The sequence below is a fragment of the Hypanus sabinus genome, chromosome 13, assembly GCF_030144855.1.
Source record: "Hypanus sabinus isolate sHypSab1 chromosome 13, sHypSab1.hap1, whole genome shotgun sequence".
Taxonomy (NCBI): domain Eukaryota; kingdom Metazoa; phylum Chordata; class Chondrichthyes; order Myliobatiformes; family Dasyatidae; genus Hypanus; species Hypanus sabinus.
The window spans coordinates 31,180,458-31,192,971 of record NC_082718.1 but is presented as its reverse complement, the minus strand read 5'-3'; the positions used below and the strand labels follow the sequence as shown (position 1 = coordinate 31,192,971).

General features: G+C 43.4%; 1 protein-coding gene across 3 annotated transcripts in view; it reads right to left on the bottom strand.

Moving 5' to 3' along the window:
* Positions 1–12,514, bottom strand: part of dclre1c (DNA cross-link repair 1C, PSO2 homolog (S. cerevisiae)) — a 57,430-nt gene that overhangs the window by 10,284 nt on the left and 34,632 nt on the right. For all 3 annotated transcript variants that reach the window (XM_059987404.1, XM_059987405.1, XM_059987406.1), the window contains 3 exons: positions 10,748–10,802; positions 6,286–6,374; positions 3,283–3,380 (listed from right to left, as the gene is read on the bottom strand). In XM_059987404.1, the coding sequence (XP_059843387.1) occupies positions 3,283–3,380; positions 6,286–6,374; positions 10,748–10,802 (242 nt within the window). The remainder of the gene's footprint in view (positions 1–3,282; positions 3,381–6,285; positions 6,375–10,747; positions 10,803–12,514) is intronic.

Below are 12,514 nucleotides of genomic sequence, written 5' to 3'. Positions count from 1 at the left end.
TGGAGGGCTATGTAGGAGGGATTGATCTTGAAGTAGGTTAAAAGATCAGCACAACATCATAGGCCAAAGGCCCTGTACCATGCTGTACTGTTCTATGCTCTTATTATTCCAAATGAACACAAGGAATAGAAGTAATGGCAGGCCATTTGGCCCCTCCTACCTGTGCCACTATTCAGTAAGATTTCAGTAGATTTTTAACCACAGCTCAAACCAGAGTTAAAAATCACAGCAGAGTCTGGCCAGAGTCTCAAACCTCTGAGCTGTAGTGTTCTAAGTTCTGAGTTGGGTAGAACAGTTACACAGAACTGTACAGCATAAGAACAGGCCATTTTGCCCATTAAGTTATGGCAGACTAATTAAACGAGTGATTAAATGCCTAATTAAAGTAATCCCTCTTCCCTTACAAAATTGATATCCCTCCATTATTCATTTGCCAATTTAAGTGCCTCAAACAATTCTATTGTTTGCTAAACTTTCTATTTTGAGGTACAGCATGGAACAGGCCCTTTGAGCCATACCACCCAGCGACCCACCAATCTAATCCTAGCCTAATCACAGGACAATTTATGATGAACAATTAGCCTTCCAACTGGTACGTCTTTGGGTTACGGGAGGAAACCGGAGCACCCTGTGGAATCCCACGCGGTCATGCGGAGAATGGACAAACTCCTTACGGACGGCGCCAGAATTGAACTCTGAATTCCGAGCTGCAATAGCGTTGCGCTAACCACTATGATAACATGGCGCTCGGTAGTGTAAATCCACTACCACCTCTGGCAGTGCATTCCTGACACCTAGCACTCTGCACACTTCCTCTCAACTGATCCCCACTTACACTAGACAGCGTACTTTAAAAGTTAGATATCTTGACCCTAGGAAACAGGCAAGACCATAAGATATAGGAGCAGAAATAGACCATTCAGCCCATCAAGTCTGTTCTATCATTCCATCATGGCTGATTTATTATCCCTCTCAACCCCATTCTCCTGCCTTCTCTCATAACATTTGATGCTTTGACTAATCAAAAACCAATTGACTTCTTTAAATATACCAAATGACTTGGCCTCCACAGCCATCTGTGGCAATAAATTCCACAGATTCACCACCCTCTGGCTAAAGACGTTGTTTCTCATCTCTGTTCTAAATGGATGTCCCTCTATTCTGAGGCTGCACCCTCTGGTCTTAGACCCCACCATTGTTGGAAACATACTCTCCAAGCAGGGCTGAAATGGCAAGCAAGAGAGGGCACAGTTTTAAGGTGCTTGGAAGTGGGTACAGAGGAGATGTCAGGGGTAAGTTTCTTACACAGAGAGTGCTAAGTGCATGGAATGGGCTGCTAGCGACGGTGGTGGAGGCAGATACGATAGGGTCTTTTGAGAGACTTCTGGGTAGGTACATGGAGCTTAGAAAACTAGAGGGCTATGGGTAGCCCTAGGTAATTTCTAAGGTAAGGACACGTTTGGCCCAGCTTTGTGGGCTGAAGGGCCTGTATTGTGCTGTAGGTTTTCTATGTTTCTATATCCATATCTCCATATCTGCATAACACTACCTGCCCCTCCACCTATCTTTATATCATCTGCAAACTTGGCCACAAAGCCATCAATTCCATGATCCAAATCATTGACATATAACATGAAAAGAGGCAGTCTCAATACTGACCCTTTCAGAACACCATTAGTTACCAGCAAACCAGCTGCCCCTTTATTTCCACTCTTTGCCTCCTGCCAATCAGCCAGTCTTCTATCTATGCAAGTTTATTTCCTATATCATGTACTTTCATCTTGTTAAGCAGCTTCCTGTGCAGCAACCTTGTCAAACACCTTCTGAACATCCAACTGAACAACATCCACTGACTCTCTTCTTTCTGTTCAGTCTATTTCCTCAAAGAATTCCAACAGATCTGTCAGGCAAGATTTTCCCTTGAGGAAGCCATGCTGACTATGGTCTATTTTGTCATGAGCCTCCAAGTACCCCCAAAATCACATCCTTAACAGTAGACTCCAAAATCATCTCAACCACTGAGGTCGGGCTGACTGCCTATAATTTCCTTTCTTCTGCCTTCTTCCCTTACAGACTAGAGTGATATTTGCAATTTTCCAGTCCTCCAGAACCATTACAGAATCTTTTGATTCTCGAAAGATTACCACCAATACCTCCATGATCTCTACAGCTACCATTTTAAGGTAACTTACCTACCATCAGAATTTTCATCTTCACAAGCACCTTCTCCTTAGTATAGCAACTACACTCAATTTTTCCCTGACATTCGTGAATTTCTGGCATACTGCTAGTGTCTTTCACATCAAAGACTAACACAAAATACTTAAGTTCATCTGCCATTTCTTTCGATATGGGCTTCATCAGCTCTCCCCTCAGCCTTTGCTGCTCCTGAGAAAACAACCCAAGTTTGTCCAATCTATTGTTATAATTCATGCTCTCTAATCCAGGCAGCATCCTGGTAAAACTCTTCTGTACCCTCTCCAAACCCTTCACATCCTTCCCATAATGGGGTGGTCAGAACTGAAGGCAATACTCCAGCTACACCCTAACTAGAGCTGTGTAAAGTTGCAACATAACTTCCTGACTCTGCAACTCAATGCCTCAACTAGTAAAGGCAAGCCTGCCATATTCCTCCTTTACTAACCACTGACTTGTGTCATCCACTTCCAAAGTTAAAAAGGCACAAATAACTTTTCTTCCCTTCTGCCATCAGATTTCTGAGCGGTCCATGAACTCATGAACACTACATCACTCTTCTGCGAGACTTGCGTTCCACATGGGGAGGTGGGGTGGAGATAGGTCTCTACCAAAGGAGGTGTAAGGTGCTCCTTTCCTCTGCTAGCCTGCAGGTCACCCTTGGGCAAGGTGTAGTACTTGCTTAGCTCCTTGATCAGGGTCACGTGAAGCCATGGGAGCAGGTGGTGGATGGTCATATGAGCAGCTGGTGCATATCACAAGTCCTGGCTATGTGACCACTGATGCCAGGCAGACACACTCTGAAGAGTATTGATAATGAGTGGGGTCACCCATCTCGTAAAGGCACTGCCCAGAAGAAGGGAATGGCAAACTACTTCTCCAGAAAAATTTGTCAGTATCAATCATGGTCGTGGAAAGACCATGATCGCCCACATACAATACAGGACATAATGATGATGTGTTCCACACACACATCACCCCCTGTGTAAAACAACCTACCTCAGACATCCCCCTTTATACTTCCCTCCAATCAGCTTAAAATTATAGCCCCTCATTGTTTGGGCTCAGATGTTCCGTTGCACATACCTTCTTGATTTAAGAGATTCTGCCTCGACCTTTTCAGCTTTCCCAGTGGCCTGTATGTGGCTTCCTGCCTTGATCCTTTTCTGCAAAATGTTTTCAAACTGAAGAACAAAAGACAAAGAAAATGTATCACAATTAAAAGCAATAGAACGACCACTGATGTCAAAGTCCATTCAATGTTACTACCCTCCAAGTAAAAGCTGTTCACTACACAGGAGAGAACAGATGCTTTATCTGCAACAAGAAACAATCTACAGGTCATCTCAGTGAGCCAACTAAAAGCTGGGAAGTTATATTGCATTTAGAGTTAGTTATAAAGTCATTGAGCACCGCAGCACAAAAATAGGCCCTTTCAGTCTATTCCAAACTGTTTTGTCTTGTCCCATCTTCTGGCATCCAAACCATAGCTCGTCCATCCATGTACTTACCCAAATTTCTCTTAAATGTTGAAATCAAACCCACATTTACAACTTCTGCTTCCAGCTCACTCCAAATCCTCTGAGTGAAGAAGTTCCCCTCATGTCCTCCATAAACCCATGACCTCCAGTTCTAGTCTCACCCAACCTCAGTGGAAAAAGCCTGCTTGCATTTACCCCTTTCTATATCCCTCATAATTCTGTATACCTCTATCAAATCTCCCCTCATTCTCTTGCGCTCCAGGGAATAAAGTCCCAACCTATTCAACCTTTCCCTACAGCTCAAACCCACAGTCCTGGTAACATCCTTGTAAATTTTCACTGCACTCTTTCAATCTTATTGATATCTTTTCTGCAGGTAAGTGACTGGAACTGCACACAATTCTCCAAATTTCGCTTCAATAACATCTTACACAACTTCAACATAACATCCAACTCCTGTGCTCGATACTTAGAATTATGAAGGCCAATGAGCCAATATCTGAACATTGTGGACATGTGGTGGTGGTACTGAAAACATGGTGACACATGCAGGCTGCCCCCAGCACATCCTCAGGCTGTGTTGGTTATTAATGCTAACAAAGCATTTCATTGTAGATTTCGATGTGTATGTGACTGATGACTCTCAAATCTCGAAGAGCTTTCTTCACAATCCTGTTGACCTGTGATAACACTTAGGGAATTATGGATGTGTTCTCTCAGATCCCCCTGTTCTACCACACTCCTCGGTACCCTACATTCACTATCCTACCCTGGTTCGTCCTCTCAAATAATTACTCATTATATGTCTCCTTCAGTGGAATTTCTAATTATATTAGTTTCTTGTGAAGCTGCATACAGTGAGGGGGGGGTGAGAGAGGGGGGTGTGAGAAGGAGGGTGTGCGAGAGGGAGGGTGTGCGAGAGGGAGGGTGTGCGTGAGACAGGGAGGGTGTGCGTGAGACAGGGTGGGTGTGAGAGAGGGGGGAGAGAGGATATGAAAGACAGCTTTTCCACTGTACCTCGGTACATGTGACAACAATAAACCTATACTAATTCTGTCTCTGCCCTTCATGAGTTTATACATCTGTATAAGATCATCCCTTATCCTCTTACGCTTCAATCAGAGAAGTCCCAACCTGCCCAACCATTCAGTCCTGAATCCCAGCAACAGCATTACAAACCTCTTAGTCATAAGTCCTGACAGCACCCTTAGAAACCGCGACCATTGTTAGAAGTCTTGTTTACACTAGTACTAGGTCACATTCCATTCCAAACAGGACTAGTAATTGCCAGTTTGCTCTCCTCTTCGTCCTTCATCTCAGTTGGAATCATTCTACCCTTAGTGACCGCACCCTCTGTTGCCACACTTAGATTTTGTCCCTAAACCCTCCCACTTCTTTCTCTTCCTCAGCTGTTCTTCAAAACCCAACTCGGTATCTCCTTCTGTGACCAGCCAACATCTCAGAGATGGTGCATTGCATTAAAGATGCAAGATAAATCAAGTTTTCTTTAAAATTCAGCTTAAGAATCAGAATCAGGTTTACTATCCCAGTCTTATACAATGCAAAATTATAAGCAACAACACAAACTGAATGCTGGAGGAGCTCAGCAGGTCAAGCAGCATCTATGTAGAGGAATAAACAGGCGAGACCTTTCATCAGGAGCTGAGAAAATGAAAGTTGGAATAAGACAAAGATTTCTGACATCTCCACCTTCCTTCAGATCTGTACAGCAGAGAAACAGGTCCTCAACCCATCATATCCATGACAACTACCCAGTCCCCATCGGAGGGCAGGTGGAGTTAGAAACTACATGGGATGAGGTGGTGGTGAAGGTGTCATCCTTAAACTCTCCTTGGCCCACCCATCACTTAGGGCTCGTATCTCACCCCTCCCCTTTCCTTTATACCTCCCATCTCCCCCTCCACCTTTAAGTGTGTTCAGCAACTACACTTTAGGAAGCTTTTTATAAACACAAGAGATTCTGCAGATGCCAGAAATCAAGAGCAACACACACAAAGTGCTGGAAGAACTCGGCAGTTCGGGCAGCATCTATGGAAATAAATAAATATTTCAATCAAGATCTTCATCAGAAAGGAAGGGGGCAGAAGCTAGAATCCAGAAAAGAAAGGGGCTGGTATCCATCATTAAGGAACCCCATCACCCAGCCCAAGTTTTGCTACCATCAGGAAGGAGGTACAGAAGCCTGAAGACACACACTCAATGATTCAGGAACAGTTTCTTCCCCTCTGCCATCAAATTTTTGAATGGACATTGAACCCATGAGCACTAACTATCTCAGTACATTTTTATTTCTGTTTTTGCACTATTTATTTAGTTTAACTGATTATATATGTGCAAATATATATTATATACACACACACTGTGTAATTCACATTTTTTCTATTATTTTGTATTATATTGTATTGCTGCCGCAAAGACAAATTTCACAATACAGTAATATTAACCCGATTCAGATTCTGAAGGAAGAAAGAATGAGATAGTGTTTATGCCTTCGCAGACTTTAGGATTTTTAAGCAAAGAAAAATGACATTTTAAAGGAGTGAAGTTCATTCACAAACACCGAGCTGACATTAAATGGTCTACTCACAACTCCCTAGTCTCTTCATACGTCTTGCCAATGGGAACCACATTCGGATAGATGGTCACAGGTTGAATGTACGAGATGAAATCCTTAATCTGGCAGCAAAGGGAGGAATGAGAGGGAAGGTAAAAGAGAAAAAAGAATGTTAACATGTTCGAGATCACAGGGAGGAGAGGTGGCACTGTGGCCTACTGATTAATACATTGCTTAACAGCACCAGACATCACTGATCAGGTTCAATTCCTGCTTCTGTCTTTATGGAGTTTACATGTTCCCCCTGTGACCATGTGGGTTCACTCCGGGTGCTCCATTTCCCCCTGCCCCCGACAGTCCAGAGATATTCCGGTGAGGATTAGTGAGCTGTGTGCATATTATGTTGGTGCAGAAGCATGAAGACACTTGTGGGCTGCCCAGCATAATCCTCACTGATTTGATTTGATACAAACAGCACATTTCACTCTATGTTTTGATGTACATGTGGACAATTAAAGCTAATTTTTTAAATATCTTTTTCTCTACAACACCCTACCAACAGTGCAGAAGTCATGAAAAGCATTACTCCAGATCACTTGTTTGTTATGTTTCCCGTATTGAGGGACACAGTCTCAACCTCAAAACAAAGTACACATGAGAGTTTGTGGTTTCTCAAGTTGTACAAGTAAATGTGCCATCTGCTTAGGAATTGGTGGGTAATTTCCACCAGAACAAAGCATAGTCATTTTTCAGTTTTACTGGGTTTACGGGAGAGGGGGTGGACAGTCCAGTCACATTGTCACAAGTACTGAGATACAGTGAAATGCTTGTTAGTATGCCATACATAAATACACTGAAAAGCAAGAGGAAATATGATAAAAGAGGAAATACTTAGAAATATTAGCTCCATGTTCCTGTATACCATTATCTGACTAAAACAAGCTAACAGGCTCCTTTCAGAGAGTGCAGCTGCTGGAATCTAGAGCAACACACAAATTTCTACAGATGTACCGTGGAGAGCATTCTAACTGGCTGTATCACCATCTGGTATGAAGGGGCCTCTACATGGGATCAAAATAAACTGAGAAAAGTTGTAAACACAGTCAGCTCCATCGTGGGCACTGATATCTTCAAAGAGCGATGCCTCGAAAAGAGAGCATGAATCATCAAGGACCTTGAATATGCCCTTTTATCATTGTTACCATCAGGGAAGAGGTACAGGAGCCTGAAGGCACACAATCAATGATTCAGGTCTCCCCCTCTGCCATCTGATTTTGAAGGGACAATGAACCCATGAACTACTACTTTTTCTTTTCTCTCTCTCTTTTTGGCATTACCTATTTATTTTTTAAAAATAAACATACCTACTATAATTTAGTTTTTATTATTATGTATTGCATTGTACTGCTGCTGCTTAACAACACATTTCATGACATAAGCCGGTGATATTAAAACTGATTCTGAAAAGCTGGAGGAACTCAGCAGGCCAGTCGACATTTATAGGAGGGAAATGGACAGTCAATGTATCGGGTCGAGACCATTCATCTGGAGCAGCGTCAGAGGTGGATAATCTTGGACTGAGCTTTATCTTTGGTCCAGTTGCTCACTGGTGGCTGGTGAAGACCTACAGAAGGGACATTTCCAACTCATCGGCCACCTCCCCACTAATTCTGAGTGTTCGATTGGACCGGAAAATTGTTATTTTCTTTGTGTTTTGAAATTTCTGATGCCTACTTGTATTTTGTCTACGTGCATAAATTGTTTTTTGCGTTTCCTAGTGGGTACAGTTCTTTGTGTTATTCTGGAAGCTTCTCGCGCATCGTATTATTTGAATAGGGGCTATCTGATCCCAACTTCCGGTTACGATGGCTGTACCAAATGCATGCAACAGCTTTCTGGTGGTCAAAAATTTAAGAAATCTGACTAAAAACATCACTAGAAATACTTTTTCTGAGGTAAATTGCGTAAAATTATCACCGCGAAGAGCGATTGGGGGACTGATGGCGAGGCGAGTTCAGGGGATGGTGGGTTGCAGATGGAGTGAGCCAGTCAGAGAGAAATCGGGACAGTGGAGCTTCGATGCCCATACAATTGGTCTGGGTGATAGATTGAATTGCTCTGGGTGCCAAGAGGAGAAGTCAGGATGGAGGAGTTTCAGTGCCTGTACGACTGGCCTGGATGCGTGGTTGGATCACTCTGGGTGCTAAGCTGATTTGAAGAGTTTGAGAGCAGCTTCAGGCTGGGTGGTGAAATCTGGGCCTGGAGCGAGTCCCTGGGCGGCACGGTCTAGGCCCCGAGCCTTTTGCTGCAGCTGTGCCCGGGTCCTAGTGCGGGGTATGATATGTTGCTTAGAAAATTTAATGCTGGCCTAGAATGGAGGCAGGAGCCAATTTTGCTCACTCTTCACAATGTTCACTCCTCTCTCCTGGGTTCCAGAGCCTTTTGCTGTTCTGTTGCTTTGTCAATTTAAACAGAAGTTTAGACAGAAAAGACAGTGCTAGGATCTGGGACTAGAGCTGATATCGCTCCTTCTCCATGACTGTCACTTCTCTCTTCATGTTGCTAAGGGTATGAAGACTGCCCCAGCTGTTGTGCTCTGTGCCCGCAAATATGATGAACTGATAAGCAAGGCTTTGGGCCTACTCCAGGTTGCGGATCTGAGGACTCAATTTTGGTACGCATTACTGATACTCGCTTCAGTTGTTTGCATGATTTGTGTTTTTTTTCCTCTTGTGTATTGGGTATTGGTCTTTTATTTTAATTCTTTTTTTAAATTGGGTTCTTTCAGGTTTCTCACTTTGTGGCTACCTGTGAGGAAGCAAATCTCAAGACTATATAATTTATACAGTCTTTGATATTAAATGTACTTTGAATGCGATTGGTGATCTCTATCTACAAATTTGAATGGAATGTCTGTTATCTGTGGTAAAAGAGCAAAACACTTTGGCTTGCCATCTTCGCTTCGTTATTTTCTGCCTTTGCTACTGGTCTCTTGCTGCTCGCCCTTTCCAATTTTTTTGCTCTCTTAAAATGATCGCAAAGCATTAAGTTTTATGACTTCTTAATCAAAACATCAGAATCCAACACTTGCTGGATATGACCATGAGCACTTGACTATACAAGAAGCTCAATGGAAACACGAAGAACAATTCCAAGTTAGACTAACATGAAAATTAATGTTCTAGAATTAAGAATATGCTTTCAGAAAAAGGGTTGCCTTTTCCATAGCTTCCCACAGAGCAGATGTTTCCCAACCCAGGGTCCACAGACCCTTTGCTTAATAGTATTGGTCCATGGCATAAAAAAGGTTGGAAACCCTTGCCACAGAGCTGACTTATTATGTCTCTCAACCCTATTCTCCCCATAACTTGGCCTGACTAATCAAGAACCTATCAGCTTCCACTTTAAGCATACCCAATCACTAGGCCTTCACAGCTGTCCATGGCATTGAATTCCACAGATTCACCAACCTCTGGCTAAAGGAATTCCTCATCTCTGTTCTAAAGAGATTCTCTTGACATCTCTGTTCTTTCCACAGAGCCCTACAATACAGAAATTTGAGGAAGGGAGGAAGAATTTATTCTGTGGAGTACAGAGACTATATTCTCTAACCTTGCCAGCTGATGGTGTAGTCAATATCAGCACCAGCCTTCTAGGTGAGTGGTTCTGGGTTCAAATCTGGCCAACTCTTTGCACACTTTCCATCTGTGCTGGGTTGAGCATTGAGCTAACAACTTAGCCTCATAAAAGAAAAAGACAAAATGCTAAAGAAATGGCAAGGTTGCTGCCCAATGTGCCACAAGGCACGGACAAGTATAACAATTCTCTAAGGAGTAGTGAAAGTGGAGTCATTTTATTCAAGAATGAGTAGAAAAGATTTTCAGTCTATGAATGAGTCTTCGATTACAGGGACAGGCAAGAAAATAACAGAACAGTCACCATCTGTTCTCCACGTCCAATTTCTCCAACTTCCAATAACTTTTCCCCTCCCCCTTCCCTCTTCCATTCCCAACTCTGACCTCACCTGTCTATCACCTCACCCTGGTGCCCCTCCTCCTTCCTTTTCTCCCATGGTCTACTCTCCTATGCTATCAGATTCCATCTTCTCCAAACCTTGGTCTTTTCCACCCATCACCTCTCAGCTTCTTACTTCATCCCCACTCCCCACCCCCACCCATCTAGCTTTACCTATCACCTTCTAGCTTGTTCTCCTTCCCCTCCCCCCTTCCAGCTTCTTATTTTGACATCTCTGCCCTTCCTTTCCAGTCCTGAAGAAGGGTCTCAGCTTGAAGTGTTGAAAGCTGCCTGTCTTGCTGAGTCCCTCCAGCATTTTGTGTGGGTGTGCGTTGCTCTGGATTTCTAGCATCAGTCACACCCTGATTAATTGGTGGCATATTCTTAAGGGGGTGAGTGACAGACCTACTTCCATTTCTGATGCACAAAGTGTCTTAGGAACGATAAATGAATTTTAAATTTAAAAATCTTTCTTCATTACCTCGCTGAATGAGGAGTGAAATGAGAAGCAGGCCCGGTATGAACTCTCCCCAGTCCTGAAAACAACAAGCACAGTAAGTGAATGGCTGTGTTTAAAATCGAGCAGATTTCTCAATTCTGTGAACTGAATGAACAACACAGACTGGTTAAACAGCATTCAGGCAAGGCGGGTTCCAGAATAAACATCTCATGTATAGAATGGATTTTGTTTTTTTTAATTCTAGTTGTGACCTTCCTTATAAAAAAATGTAAGTATAATTTATGCTTTTGTTGTGAATGCTGCTTATCTGATACTGCTTGTGATGCTGATACAAGCAAGTTTTTCAATGCACTTGTGCAGACACGGACTTGTGCCGATGACAATCAACTCGACTTTTATGTCTTTGAGAAAGGAGAACAGTAGAGAGGAACAGGTTCTTCAGCCCACAATGTTGTACTGATCAAATTAAACTAGTGAATAAATACCTAACTAAACTAATCCCTTCTGCCTACACAATGTCCATATCCTTCCATTCCCTGCATATTTGCCAACCTATCCAAGACCCTCTTAATCACCTCCATCATATTTAGCTCCAACACCACCTCTGGCACCACCCTTCACTCTATGTTTAAATAAAAGATTTCCCCTACGTAATTTCTTTGAACTTGCTCCCTCTCGCCGTACATATCTTCGGGTCTGTATAAACCCTCCAAGAGGACCATAACCTTGTCATAGGGTTTGGCGTCTTGCATGCCTCAATGCCCCAGACAGCTATGCTGTTTGGAGTCAGGGCTTTATGCTTTGGCTCTTGGTAGGATCACCCAGGTCAAAGGGTAGAGGTCAGACTAAGAGTGGTTCACCGCTCCCTCCAGATCAACAACCGGTAAAAATTGTAACAGAACAGCAATGAAGAATTCTTCTCCATCTGAGTGCGATGGTATTCCTGAGTCTCCATCTGGGATCTGTATGGCCAATGGCAGTGAAAAGCTGAATGGGGAAGCTACTGACACGATGAAGGAAGCACTGAACACTGCTAAAGACAGAGGACCTTCATCACTACCCTAAATGCTAGCAGCGTACCAGGCCAGGCATGTACAAACACTTTACAAACATGTTCCAGAGACGTGCGGGTTGGGGTTGGTGAGTTATGGGCACGCTGTGTCGGCACCGGAAACGTGGCAACACTTGGGGGGGGGTGCACCCAGGGCACCTTGGTCAGTGTTGGTCGTGGACGCGGAGGACACATTTCACTGGACGATTTCGGTGTAATTGTGACAAATAAAGCTGATCTTTATAATACCGTTATTCCTATGAGACCTCAGCAGTGGTGCAGAGGTCATGAAAGTCGTTACTCCAGATTGCTTGTTCATACTGACTCCCATATCGAGGGGCACAGTCTCAACCTCAAAACAAAGTCCGCACGAGGGTTTGTGGTTTTTCAAGTTGTTCAAGTGAAAGCACCATCTGCTTAGGAATTTCTGGGTAATTTACACCAGAACAAAGCTTTATCTTGTCAATTTTCAGTTTTACTGGGATTATTTTGGGGGGAGGGGTGGGAAGAGATGGCTCACAGTCAACAATGAAGTGTTAGATTTTTGAAGCCATTTTTCATTGTTGAGGATCCCTACCATCCATCACACAATCTCTTTGACCCACTACTGTCAGGAAGGAGGTACAGGAGCATCAGAACTAGGACTGCCAGACTGGGTAACATATTCAGGCTGTGAGACTAACAAATACCCTGCCACCATGGAGATCTCATCACTAGGACACTGAGCTGCTTACTGT